Source organism: Megascapheus bottae, chromosome 23 (assembly GCF_031878675.1).
Source record: "Megascapheus bottae isolate mThoBot1 chromosome 23, mThoBot2.hap1, whole genome shotgun sequence".
NCBI lineage: Eukaryota > Metazoa > Chordata > Mammalia > Rodentia > Geomyidae > Megascapheus > Megascapheus bottae.
Genome location: NC_143531.1, coordinates 30,879,342 through 30,893,541, shown reverse-complemented (window position 1 = coordinate 30,893,541; position 14,200 = coordinate 30,879,342). Strand labels below are relative to the sequence as shown.

General features: G+C 48.9%; 2 protein-coding genes across 5 annotated transcripts in view; one reads left to right on the top strand and one right to left on the bottom strand.

The window, feature by feature from the left end:
• Positions 1–5,513, top strand: part of Jade1 (jade family PHD finger 1) — a 37,053-nt gene extending 31,540 nt beyond the window's left edge. The window contains exon 11 of the mRNA XM_090356955.1: positions 2,285–5,513. Within this exon, the coding sequence (XP_090213081.1) occupies positions 2,285–3,198 (914 nt within the window). The 3' untranslated portion in view covers positions 3,199–5,513. The remainder of the gene's footprint in view (positions 1–2,284) is intronic.
• Sclt1 (sodium channel and clathrin linker 1) overlaps positions 3,836–14,200 on the bottom strand; it is a 58,055-nt gene continuing 47,690 nt past the window's right edge. For 3 of the 4 annotated variants that reach the window (XM_090356951.1, XM_090356953.1, XM_090356954.1), the window contains 2 exons: positions 13,819–13,914; positions 3,836–4,634 (listed from right to left, as the gene is read on the bottom strand). In XM_090356951.1, the coding sequence (XP_090213077.1) occupies positions 4,476–4,634; positions 13,819–13,914 (255 nt within the window). In that variant the 3' untranslated portion in view covers positions 3,836–4,475. Of the gene's footprint in view, positions 4,635–9,654; positions 10,161–13,818; positions 13,915–14,200 lie in introns of those variants that run through there. The other variant, XM_090356952.1, reaches the window with a different exon arrangement.

The following is a 14,200-nucleotide window of genomic DNA, read 5'->3' as shown; positions in this document are numbered from 1 at the left end:
GCTGAGCTCTGGGTGTTCTCAGTGTCTCCTTGTCACGTGGTGGTGACTGTCTAGGCGAGCTCTGGGTGTTCCCAGTGTCTCTTTGTCACGTGGTGGTGACTGTCTAGCTGAGCTCTGGGTGTTCTCAGTGTCTCCTTGTCACGTGGTGGTGACTGTCTAGCTGAGCTCTGGGTGTTCTCAGTGTCTCTTTGTCATGTGGTGGTGACTGTCTAGGCGAGCTCTGGGTGTTCTCAGTGTCTCCTTGTCAAGTGGTGGTGACTGTCTAGCTGAGCTCTGGGTGTTCTCAGTGTCTCCTTGTCACGTGGTGGTGACTGTCTAGGCGAGCTCTGGGTGTTCTCAGTGTCTCCTTGTCAAGTGGTGGTGACTGTCTAGCTGAGCTCTGGGTGTTCTCAGTGTCTCTTTGTCATGTGGTGGTGACTGTCTAGGCGAGGTCTGTGTGTTCTCAGTGTCTCCTTGTCACGTGGTGGTGACTGTCTAGCTGAGCTCTGGGTGTTCTCAGTGTCTCTTTGTCACGTGGTGGTGACTGTCTAGGCGAGCTCTGGGTGTTCTCAGTGTCTCCTTGTCAAGTGGTGGTGACTGTCTAGGCGAGCTCTGGGTGTTCTCAGTGTCTCCTTGTCACGTGGTGACTGTCTAGGCGAGGTCTGTGTGTTCTCAGTGTCTCCTTGTCACGTGGTGGTGACTGTCTAGGCGAGCTCTGGGTGTTCTCAGTGTCTCCTTGTCACGTGGTGGTGGCTGTCAAGTGAGCTCTGGGTGTTCTCAGTGTCTCCTTGTCAAGTGGTGGTGACTGTCTAGGCGAGCTCTGGGTGTTCTCAGTGTCTCCTTGTCACGTGGTGGTGGCTGTCAAGTGAGCTCTGGGTGTTCTCAGTGTCTCCTTGTCACGTGGTGGTGGCTGTCAAGTGAGCTCTGGGTGTTCTCAGTGTCTCTTTGTCATGTGGTGGTGACTGTCTAGGCGAGCTCTGGGTGTTCTCAGTGTCTCCTTGTGAAGTGGTGGTGACTGTCTAGGCAAGCTCTGGGTGTTCCTTGGTGACATTGTGGCTACTAGAGGTGGGATCTGCATTTCATCCTGGTATCTTACTGGTGTGAACCACGCTAGTGTTCTATGATGGCTGTAGGTGCTGTGGTGTTGTCGAGCCCCCACAGCTGGTGGACTGCTCTGGAATGCATGGTGAGGCCCTAGGATGGCTCTTTCCCTTCTCTGCTGTGGCTCTGGGTGCCTGAATTCAGACTCCTGCTGCCTTTTGACTTTTCAGTCCTGAGGTTCAACCTGTGTGTGTTCTGGATGAGGAGTATCAGAAAGATCTGGACTGTGTGCCTGCAAACAGAAGGCTAGTTTAGGAAACAATGGCCTCCTTTGTTTTTCTATAGTGCTGAGTGTCAGAGATGAAGCAGTTAGATGTTAGGTATAGCATAAAAGCTGATTTTAGTGACACAGAAGACAGGCATTGTGACGCCAGCAGAATGTAGAAAGTGCCTGTCTTGATCTGCAGTAAGTTCTTGTAGAGAGAACTCTGTTTTGTGGGGTGGGGGCTGAACCTTGTTTTCCTGGGCATTCGTATCCATGGAAGACGGAACCCAGGAGAGCTGCTGCTCTTGGTAGATGGGCATGTGGCTATGGCAGGACTTGGGCCTTTTGGGGAGACCTGCATTAGTACTCACTGGCGGGATGAGATACTTCACCGGGGCATGACTCCCATGCAGACAAGCACGACATGCACTGATAAATGGGATGAAAGCTGATAGTGTTTCACAAGCAGTGCAGTTGAGCAGCTGCAAGGAGGGATTTAGCCCTGGCTGATTCACCTCAGAAGACAACTCATCCTCGGCTCAGGTGTCGGTGCAGCTGAATCCTGCTGAGAAATTCTGTCCATAGCCAGGGCGGCTTTCAGGAAAAAACAAAACCCCATAGGCCTGTAAAGAACTGTTTGAGCATCGCTGCTCACCGCACCGTCCCACGCCCTTGCTAGCACCCCCGTGGGCGGACACGGGCACAGCGGGTATGGTGTGTGGAGGGCAGCTGGCTGCCGGTGAGTGACCTGGCATTGACACCAGTTTTTCTGTAGACCCAGAATAGCTAGTTTCATGAAAGACTGAATTGTAGCTGGAAGAATCTAGAATACTGATCATGCATTGCTGGGGTTCTCACGCAGGCCCCGTCCTCACTGGAAACTCACTGTTTACAGAGGAGCTGACTTGTTTATCCCAAGGGGTAGGACATGTGCAGACCGTGAGTGAGGCTGAGGGTCTAGAGCTCTCTCAGACCCCCTCTCTGCTTGTGTGTCCACAGGTGTGCCTTCTTCCTGCGTGTCCTCCTCCTCCTCACTGGAAAACATGCTTTTGTTCAAGAGTCCGGTGGGTCCCGGCTCTCCCACCATAGAAGACCTGACGTGGCACTCGGCCTTCTTCAGAAAGCAGATGGGCTCATCCCTGGCCCCTTCGCTGAAGAAACTCCATAAAGGAGGCCCTCTGCGGCCCGGGGGGGTGGGCAAGGCCTCGCTGGGCCCACCGGGCCTGGGCGGAGGGCGGGGGGCGCTGCGGGTCCCACGCAGCTTTCTGAGTCTGGAAAAGACTTTTACGGATGCTCGCTTCCTTTCATCAGCAGCACAGCAGAGAAACGGGGTTGTGAGGCCAGACCAAGGGAGACGGAGAGACAATCGCTTTCCTTGTGACCTCATCAAAGGCGACTTGAAGGACAAGCCTTTGAAACAGAGTCACAAGCCTCTCAGGTCCACAGAGCCACCCCCCAGGCACCTGGACAGCCCGCGGAGCACTGCCTGTCTGCCCGGGGCAGGGCAGTGGGTGCCCAGTGCCAGGCGGGAGGGGGGCCCCCAGTGCAATGGCTCCCTGGTCAAAGCAAGTTGTTCCCAGACTGCAGCCCAAGTGCCTACCACGCCCGCCAGCCCGGCGAAAAACTGGGGCGGATTCCGGATTCCAAAGAGGGGGGAGCGGGTGGCGCCGGGCCAGGCCTCCGAGGGGCCCAGCCAGCAGCCCGCCGACTGCCCGCACCTCAGCCTGGGCCGGGCGCCCGCCAAGGAGAGGGCGAGGAGCAAGCTGGCGTCCGACCAGGAGAACGACGGGTACGCCCCGGACGTGGAACTGAGCGACTCGGAAGGCGAGACGTCCGGGAGGCAGTGCCCGCAGGCCAGCGGCCCCCTGGGCCGGAGGGCGGACTTCCTCCGCAGGGGTATCCTGGCCTCCTGATGGCCCCGTGGCCCCAGCCACGGGCACCGTGACTCGCCGCTCGGATTGGATTTTTCTTCAGAGTCATTTTTAAATCACTGTTGTGAGAAGTGTGTGTTCTGAGCAGCTTGTTGAGGAGGCAGAAGCATAGGCCAGTGTAGGCCAGCCGAGGTCAGGAGCTGAGTAGAAGGCACAAACCCTGGGTTCCCTGAGTGTGCAGAGACCCGCGCACCACATACAGCCATGAAGTGTATTTCCTAGGACTGGCTGAGTGTTACAATCATTTTGGCCCCAAAGGCCATCTTTGTTGCATTGACAGTGTACCAGCAGCAGCTCCGGGGTCCCGTGTGGGTCCTGAGTGCACCCAGCGGCAGGGTAGGCCCCGGTCTTTACCAGTCCTCCTGGCCCTCCTTTTCTCCAGCTGCTGGCTTGTGGGCTGGCTTGGGATGTTTCTGGCCACTGCCCCTGTCTGGCCACCCACCTTCCAGTGACACGGTGGCCACTCAAGTTCAGGTGATGCAGGTTAGACACTGGGAGCTCATTTCCCAGAGCACATCATCAGGAGGGAAAGAAAGGAAAGTGAAGAAGGCAGTAAGTTGCAGTAAGCTCTTGCCACCGACCTAGTTATATAGAAAAGAGGTTGAAGTGCACCCTGGAATTGGTTTTGGGGGTCAGAGTTCTTATTTGTAACTTGGACTTTCTAATTGCAAATGGCAATAACTAGTAAGTTATCAGCAATAATAAGTTAGCGTTAAATTTGAGAACAATGTTGTAGTGCATATGTATTCAGAAACTGGATAGTGTTAAGGTCCTGTTATTTTTCTTTGGAATTCAGTGTCGTTGTGAATCAATCTTAAGGAAAGCGTAAGCAGCAATGAGATTTAGGACTGAGGGCGTGTGGAGCGAGCCCAGCCACCCCTGTGTGGCCCCTTGGTGCCAGCACGAGACTCCTGGTTCATTTCCACGTCTGTCCTCCTTTGGCAGGGGATTCTGCTGCTTAGGAGTGATACTCTGAGCTCTGTAGTTCACTGTCGAGTCTTCCAGACTGTCAGCAACAAGGCTTCGTGAATTCCATCTTGCTATGCAAGTTTTATCAGATGATCGGATAGCAGATCTGGTGCATCCCTATGTGTGTGTGACATTTTCAAACCAAGTCTTAACTTTTCCAAGTACACTGTAGCTAATTCAGGGGAGGGGAAAGAGTGACTGGTGTTTAGACTGACTGCTTTTGAGCCATGAGGCTCATTGTGAGAGACTGCTGTCCAAACTAGCTTGTTGCTACAGGCGGCAGGAGGGTCTTATCCAAGTTGCACGTTTGCCAGTAGCATAATTGAAAGATGAGATTTTTTGTTGTTGCATACGAGCAAAACCCTTCTGGACACAGGAGAAGGTTGGACTCTGTCTGCAGTTGTCGTTGATTGCAGCTCTGGGTGCGAATAGGGTTGTGGAGGGTGAATCTGTGAAGCCATAGAAAGGAAATCTGAGTTCTTGTAGTTAGTGTACAGCCTCTCACCACCCAGAGGCACCAGACTCATTTGCACTATTTAGGAATGCTAGTTTTGTGCAAAAATAATGCCTTACCCGTTTTCCCCCACGTTTAGGTTGAAAAGCTTTCAAATGTTCCAAGTTATGCTGAACCAAAAAAAAAAAATCCACACAAAAATAAAGTCCATTCTTTATAGTTCTGCTCTGAAATGCAAATGGTGGAGTATGCGGTTCTCGACAGTGATAGCTCTGTGCTGGGAACTCCGGGCGGCGGGTATCTAGCCACTGCTGCCAGCCCAGCTACCACTGCATTCTATTAGCATTGGAACCATTTGCTTTTTTTTTTTTTTTTTTTGCTTTTTTTAAAAAAAAAATTTCCTTGTGCATCCTGACCGAGAAATATCTTTGATTATAATCAATGTATTATGTCAAAATGTAGGCTAGTTAAACTTTTGTAAAGTTGCCTGGAATGTCATTTGTTAGGTTATAAACACAGGACTTAAATGAAGGTTTTATGTGTTGTGTACAAATCTTGATTATTTTAAAATGGACAGACTTGTCATTACACTTGTAACCTTGTACAGAGGATCTTTCACTATGTGCCTAGCTTGGTGTCCATTCAATTGAATTGAATTAAAAAAAGAGGTGCATGAAGAGTTACAAATCAGAAATTAAAGTCTATGTAGAGATGACTATTTTATATTACACGGCCCAGTCCTGTATTTATTTCTACCCCATTTTTGAAAGTATTTATAAAACTAGTTGAGGACAACTGTATTTTTTTGTTGAACTATTTAGTAGAATTGTGCCTTTTTGTCTGTATGTGAATAAATGCTGTACATTTTGCAATACAGTAATGTCTTTGGAAATCAGATGTGTTAAACAACTCAAGGTCTCCTGTGCTGTGTCACTGCCCCAGCCCCAGCCAGGGAGAGAGCGGGGGGTTCCAGGCTCACTGAGTCTGGTCTGGAGAGGTGGAGTTTGCGTCTCCTCATTGGCAGATCTTAGACCCTGTGGTTGGAAGCACACAGGCTTCAGAGCCAGGAGAACCTGTGGTTTGGCCTGGTCCGAGCCTGGGGAGTGGACACAGCTGGCAGGCGTCCCCCTCGGTCCCTGGAAACCAGGCAAGGGCCCACTGGCCCCTGGCCCTGAGGTAGAATTTTCCATGCAGGAAGCAAGTGTTCTCAACTGCTGTCTGCAGAAATGACCACTGGGGGGAAACACGGCCACATGCTGGTGAGTTCATGCAGCCCCTGGAAGCTGTAGCTCCCACGTTCCATGAAGTTTGTGGCTAACGTAGCTGTTGTGTTCTCACATTCCCACAGCTGGTGATACAAGACAGCACACTAATTTTTACAAAAATGTGATCTGCATGTTTGTGTTTGTGTGTCCTGTGGACTGGGCTCTCCTGTGGGCGCCACATAAGACCCGAGAGAGAGAGAGAGAGAGAGAGAGAGAGAGAGAGAGAGAGAGAGAGAGAGAGAGAGAGAGAGAGAGAGAGAGAGAGAGAGAGAGACAGAGACAGAGACAGACAGAGACAGAGAGAGCACTGATTCAAGGGTGCAGGAGCCGTGGAAATGTGCTTTCACCCCATCTCATCTGTTAGGGCTCTTCAGTGCTCACAGCAGAGGTAAGGGTTCTAATCTGAAGAAGAACTGATGGCCTGGCCTCTGGAAAGGGCCATGGCCAATCTCACCTACTACCCCTGGCTTGACTTTACTGTCGGCTGACCTCTGGGCTTGGACCTCTTCCACCCATGCAGCTTTTCCCGAATACTCGTGGGCATTTACTTCTCTGATACCCACAGGCACTTTGATGTGGCCAGCATGAAAACCGGAAGTCCTTATGGCTCCTTCCCTTTGCTTGTCGATGGCAGTCATCAGGGTCTGAATCTGACTTGACTGCCCAGCCCACCTGCCATATAGCTCTGTCTCGTCTGCCAACTGCACTCCTGCTTAAATGGACTTCTCCTAATTAGCCATGACCTTGCCAATATTCTCCCCACAGAGGAGAATATTGTGGAAGTCCCAGGCCAGAAAGAGTTAGAGCGACTTGTGTGAAGTCTCTCTGCTCCGACAGAACGTGACTGGGTACCTCCACCTTCCTTCTCTGGGAGAATGCTGCAGTACTCAGATGAGGAGCCAACCAGAGTTACTAGTACCAGGATGTAGAGTCCTGCTCACTTGACCATGAGATCATCTGCACCATCCTGCCTCTCCTACTACTACTACTACCGAAACACCTCACTGTCCCCCAAACTATGCTGAGGGCCAGGATACAATGACAATGAGAGTAGTTAACCCTGCTCATGGGGTTCCAACTCTGTTGAGGAGGCTGATCCAGGGTCATGGTGATGAAGAGAGAAGGCTGATCCAGGGTCGTGGTGATGAAGAGAGAAGGCTGATCCAGGGTCATGGTGATGAAGAGAGAAGGCTGATCCAGGGTCATGGTGATGAAGAGAGAAGGCTGATCCAGGGTCGTGATGATGAAGAGAGAAGGCTGATCCAGGGTCGTGGAGATGAAGAGAGAAGGCTGATCCAGGGTCGTGATGATGAAGAGAGAAGGCTGATCCAGGGTCGTGATGATGAAGAGAGAAGGCTGATCCAGGGTCGTGGTGATGAAGAGAGAAGGCTGATCCAGGGTCGTGGTGATGAAGAGAGAAGGCTGATCCAGGGTCGTGGTGATGAAGAGAGAAGGCTGATCCAGGGTCGTGGTGATGAAGAGAGAAGGCTGATCCAGGGTCGTGGTGATGAAGAGAGAAGGCTGATCCAGGGTCGTGGAGATGAAGAGAGAAGGCTGATCCAGGGTCATGATGATGAAGAGAGAAGGCTGATCCAGGGTCATGGTGATGAAGAGAGAAGGCTGATCCAGGGTCGTGGAGATGAAGAGAGAAGGCTGATCCAGGGTCGTGGAGATGAAGAGAGAAGGCTGATCCAGGGTCGTGGAGATGAAGAGAGAAGGCTGATCCAGGGTCGTGGAGATGAAGAGAGAAGGCTGATCCAGGGTCGTGGTGATGAAGAGAGAAGGCTGATCCAGGGTCGTGGTGATGAAGAGAGAAGGCTGATCCAGGGTCGTGGAGATGAAGAGAGAAGGCTGATCCAGGGTCGTGGTGATGAAGAGAGAAGGCTGATCCAGGGTCGTGGTGATGAAGAGAGAAGGCTGATCCAGGGTCGTGGAGATGAAGAGAGAAGGCTGATCCAGGGTCATGATGATGAAGAGAGAAGGCTGATCCAGGGTCATGGTGATGAAGAGAGAAGGCTGATCCAGGGTCGTGGAGATGAAGAGAGAAGGCTGATCCAGGATCATGGTGATGAAGAGAGAAGGCTGATCCAGGGTCGTGGAGATGAAGAGAGAAGGCTGATCCAGGGTCGTGGTGATGAAGAGAGAAGGCTGATCCAGGATCATGGTGATGAAGAGAGAAGGCTGATCCAGGGTTGTGGAGATGAAGAGAGAAGGCTGATCCAGGGTCATGATGATGAAGAGAGAAGGCTGATCCAGGGTTGTGGAGATGAAGAGAGAAGGCTGATCCAGGGTCATGATGATGAAGAGAGAAGGCTGATCCAGGGTCATGGTGATGAAGAGAGAAGGCTGATCCAGGGTCGTGGAGATGAAGAGAGAAGGCTGATCCAGGGTCGTGGAGATGAAGAGAGAAGGCTGATCCAGGGTCGTGGAGATGAAGAGAGAAGGCTGATCCAGGGTCGTGGAGATGAAGAGAGAAGGCTGATCCAGGGTCGTGGTGATGAAGAGAGAAGGCTGATCCAGGGTCGTGGTGATGAAGAGAGAAGGCTGATCCAGGGTCGTGGTGATGAAGAGAGAAGGCTGATCCAGGGTCGTGGAGATGAAGAGAGAAGGCTGATCCAGGGTCGTGGTGATGAAGAGAGAAGGCTGATCCAGGGTCGTGGTGATGAAGAGAGAAGGCTGATCCAGGGTCATGATGATGAAGAGAGAAGGCTGATCCAGGGTCGTGGAGATGAAGAGAGAAGGCTGATCCAGGGTCGTGGTGATGAAGAGAGAAGGCTGATCCAGGGTCATGATGATGAAGAGAGAAGGCTGATCCAGGGTCGTGGTGATGAAGAGAGAAGGCTGATCCAGGGTCGTGGTGATGAAGAGAGAAGGCTGATCCAGGGTCGTGGTGATGAAGAGAGAAGGCTGATCCAGGGTCGTGGTGATGAAGAGAGAAGGCTGATCCAGGGTCGTGGTGATGAAGAGAGAAGGCTGATCCAGGGTCGTGGTGATGAAGAGAGAAGGCTGATCCAGGGTCGTGATGATGAAGAGAGAAGGCTGATCCAGGGTCGTGGAGATGAAGAGAGAAGGCTGATCCAGGGTCGTGGTGATGAAGAGAGAAGGCTGATCCAGGGTTGTGGTGATGAAGAGACTAGTATAATCCAACTCTCAGGATTGAAACAAGGACAAGAAACTGATCCTGCTCTCAGGAGTAGTCTAGTGAATATAACATTTGAACAAAAGTGAATTATAACTTTTGACAACTGCTAGGAAGCAAACCACAGTGTTCTCTTCAGAGGAAGGGGGCTGCATCTGGTTCTCAGAGCAGGCAGTTTCCTCTGGGGAGGGTTTTGGAATGAGATGGCTGAAGGTGGAGGGCATGGTGCTGGTAAGGTGTGGAGGACAGAGCTGGAAGGAAGCAGGTAGCGAAGGGGCCAGCTTCCCTCCCCCCCAGTCCTCCCTGTCCCACGCCCTCTGTGCCCAGGTCTGCAGAAGCCACCGGACACTAAGGGAGGCCTGGCTGTAATGCACATTGCACATCCTCTTGTTATCCCTCCAGTTCCCACCTCCCCTAGTGCACTCTCAACCCACAGCTCTGCCATCTGTCCAAGCTCAAAACAGTTTATAGCCATTCGCTCTGAAAATCTGTGTGATCAGTACTGTCTGGTAGTACTAAGAAAGTCTAAATTCCAAATATCAAGTTCTACACAGTCATGGAACACTGACGTAAGGATGAACCACAATCACTCGGCATCACTTTGAAAACACTAATTTATTAAATGTATGAGTTCACAGAATGGATACTTGAGAACTTTAAAAATGAGTTAGGAGTAACAAATGGATATAAAATCTCCAAATCCTAAACCTGAAATAACCAATTCACAAGTCTTCTGAGAGCTTTTTTCTCATGATTAGCACAGCTTGGAAAGGATCAGGCTCTTCCAGGGACCAGGAGATGCATGCGTACTGGACACATGGATGGTGGCTGTGCATTCTTGCTCGATTTCCTTCTCCACTGGAGGGCTGGTGCCAAGTCTCCTTCTCCTCATTACAGGAAACAGGTGCCAACCTCCTCTCCAGCCCCACAGGCGAGGGGGAAATGCTCACACTCACAGATCAGGCCTCATCCAGGGTGCCCTGCCAATGCCACGGCCACACATTCTGGTCCAATAGCTGTCCCAAGGCTACGCTGTTGGTGAGCTAGGAATAGTTTAAGTATTTTCCAGATTCATCATGGAGGCAGCTTTTCTTCTCTGCACTGTAATCACACTGAGCTGAAATTAAAATAAACAATCAGTAAGCAGCAACTTTTTCTATGGAGAGTGTCAGGTTAGTACAAATTACAGGGCAATGTGCTGCAATCTGTTGCTGTTAAAAGCAACCTTACTGGAGATCCTGGAAGAGGTCTGGATTTGATGTTCATTTGTTTCACGGGAGAGGTTAAAATGTCTGTATACTTTGGAGAAATGGATGTCGAGAAGAATGACATCCGACATTCAGAGGATACACTCTAAACTCCCAGACTTACTCCATAGTGAATAGAAAAGCCGTCTAGATAAAAGTTAACAAGAACACGCAGCATGAAATGCTCTCCTTCCCATCACCACCTGCACTGCTTTCCATGTCCTCTTCAGGACCCACCGTGACACAGGATCTTCAGTGCACAGCCCTCCTGTCCCAGCTTCCTGAGTGCTGGGATTACAGGCAGGTAGGTTTTTAAAACTTGAACTCAGGCCTAGGATCTGTCCTGTAGCTCACGGCTGGCACTCTAGCACTTGAGCCACATCTCCACTTCTGGCCTTTTGCTGGTTAACTGGAGATAAGAATCTCTTGTCCAGGCTGGCTTCCAATCATGTTCCTTAGATCTCAGCCTCACAAGTGAGCAACTGGGCTCATAGGTGATAGGTGTGAGCCAACAGTCCTTGCCTTTCTTCCCCCGCCCCCCCCCGAACTCAGAGCCTTGTATTTTTTTGGCTTTCTTGCTCACGGTTGCTGTTCTACTATTGGAGTCATTCTTCCAGCCCCACTTTTTATTGGTTATTTGTTTTTTTTCTGCCCAGGTTGGCTTTAAGCGGCAGTTCTGTAGATGTCAGCCTCCTGAGTGGGTGGAATCACAGGCATGAGCCACGGCATTCAGTTACAAGCCGTCTGTCAGTATAGCTGGAAAGCGATTCCAAATGAGAACACACACACATATACAACTTTCTTCTTAAAGAAAATGATAACGTCTACATTCACTTTTCATCATGGCTTCTTCTAAGTAATCAGCTTAGGAATAACTGTCTTGAAATACTTGATTGCTCTATGAGTATAAACCACAGCTCTGCACTGAACTTCACGATGTGATCTGGCCTCGCACCACTGGTTACGTGGATGGCGTTGTCTTGACAATTACAGAGAGTGCTACAATGAGTGTTGCACACGCTAGCTCCCTCACCAAGACGTGCGGGTGCAAGAGTAGGCCTAAGGTCATGCTCAGTGAACAGCTCTCAGAGTCCTGCCGACTGTGACCTAGGGACTGTCCACTGAACACTCATATCCATGATGTAGGCCGCACTCACAGTCATTGTCAGACTTTATAATCTGATAGTAAAAACGACAGGCAGCATCTGTCATGCCTTTCCTGTAAAAGCCCTTTATCATTTTGCCCAATACACTAAAGCACTTTCTGGCTTCTCAACTTAGGCACTTTTTTACGTACATTCAGGATATTTGCCTTTTATTATTATTACTATTATTATTATTATATTATTCTTGTCAGTCCTGGGGCTTGAACTCTGGGCCTGGGTGCTGTCCCTGGGCTCTTCAGCTCAAGGTTACCAACCTACCCCTGAAGCCACAGAGTCACTTCCAGTTTTCTAGTGGTTAACTGGAGATAAGAGTCTCATGGTCTTTAGTCCCCGGGCTGGCTTTGAACTGTAATCCTCAGATCTGAGCCTCCTGAGTAGCTAGGATTATAGGCACGAGCCACCATGCCCGGCCTCCTTTTATTGTTTTCTTTTTTTTTTTTAGTCTTATTTTTATTTTTTATTGTATGTGGTTTTGTCCTCCTTGGGCACAAATACAAGACCTTGTGCATGCTAGGCAAGTATTCTATCACTAGTTATCCTCTGATCTTGTGACTAGTGCAGAATTGACAGTGTACATGGTTACATTTATAAATCTTTTTTTGTAGACTCTAAGTTTGTGTTGTTGCATACATCTTTAAAAAACTGTCTTCTTATTAGAAGTGCACAGTATGACCCTGACTAGCTCAGAGCTAAACTAAGAATGGCAGAGAGGCTGTCTGGCACGTCTGGCACGAGGGGGTCAGCTCAGTAGGCACCGGGGTCTAACCACAGCCTCCACACACCTATCTTCTACTAAGAATGAATCCTTAGAGGGAGTCATTTTTATTAGCCAGCATTGTCTTTAGAAGAGAACAGGAAAACTGGAGAGGATTTGGAGGAAATAAAGAGAAAGATGGAAACAATAAAGTCATACGAAGTTTATAATGTAGTCCTACTTAAAAGAGAACCTTCAAGGAAGACATCTCTTTCTCTTTTTTGTGCTGGTCCTGGGGCTTGACCACAGGGCCAGGGTGCTGTCTGTGAGATTTTATGCTCAAGGCCTCTTCAGGTTCTTTGCTGGTTGAGTAGAGATAAGTCTCATGGAATTGCCTGCCTGGGCTGGTTTTGAAGTGTGATCCCCTGAACAGATAGGTTACAGCTGTGAACTACTGGTGCCGGGCCGTGCATTTCATTTTTATACTCAGAGAATGCTGAATGGCCACTGGTTATCTTTAAATAACATCAGAATGAGAGAAGGAAAGCTTAGGTTAAAGTCTGTGGTAGACACATCTGTAATTACTGAGGGGGGCAAAAAGCCTCAAAAAACCAGAAAACAAAGCAGCAGAAACTTTGTCATGGAGGGTTCGGAAAGAATGTCAATGTTGGGCTTTTTAGGCCTAATTCTGTCAGGTGGGAACTGTAATAGCTATCTTTAGATGATGTAACTGGTTAGAAAGCCGCGCCCTCTTTGCTAGGTGAAGCTAGGGAGTTGATTTTGAGTAGGTGTCGTCCTTATGTGCTCGCTGAGCACAGTGACTGAGGACTTGGGAGGCTCAGGCAGGAGAATGCTTGAACCTGGACAACAGTGAGACTTCATATGTATATAGATAGATAGATAGATCTAGACCAAACATCAAGTTTAAGGACTAGAGACAACTTCTCACATATCGGTCTAGGAATCTATTTACCATAGATGAAAGGATTTATAAACAGCAATTCCTTTTTACCCTTCAATAACCAGAATAGGGAGGAATATAATAATTCTACATCAAACATGAGGAGACAGACTTAAAGAAGTTGAAATCATTCCACGTAATATTGGTACTTCATGGTGCCAGGAAGCTAATAACAACACTCAGTTTGGTGGAAATAGTACACTTATTAAAATACGTACTTGCCAAATATTAATGACTTATATGGCTGCTCTAGCCACCCGTCTGTCCATCTGTCTGCTCAGCAATCCTCCCTCCTTCCCCCTCCCTCCTCATTGCTTTTCTAGCCTCTGATCTCATGACCCCTGGTCTCATTTGATTTGTAACTGCAAGATCTGCATCCTACTTTAGAACAATTAGCCAAATTATATATTGTGTATACATTAGGAGACATTTGTCTCTAGGACTTCACTGATGTGCACTTTACACTCTATTTCCCAATAGTCAATTTCTTATGTTGTATTTTTATTTGCTGGTCACTTATTACTATGTATTAAATAAAAGTAACTTGTCAGTTCCTACATAATAACTGAAGTAAAAACAAAGGGCACTAAATATACACAGGCAAAGTCAAGTACCAATGAAACAGAACTCCGGGTCCTTCTGAGAGCCTCTGCTTAGGTCTGATCTCGTGGGATATTTACCACTTCCGAGAGCGTGCTGTACCCTACCTGCTGGGAAGCTGAGGCAGCTCTGTCTTCAGCCTGACTCAGTCGTCTCTGAAGTCTGTTGGCTTTTTCTTGATGTTCTAGAATTAACTTTTCATTCTGTTATGGAGAATATAAAACATAAATTAGAAATCCATGCGAAGTCTGGTGGTTTACTTCAAGTGAGAGTGTTCAACAAGTATACATAAGTTTTTTTTTTTTTTTGGTTAAATCCTCAAGAGTGAAGAAATGGAGATTTTTTTTTTTTAAATGGAATAATCAATGAAAACCTGGGACATCATTTTAGTATCTATAAAATAAAAAAGGGCTGGGAGGCAGGTGCAAGTGGCTCTGCAATCCTAGTTACTCAGGAGGCTGAGATCTGTGGATCATGGTTCAAAGCCAG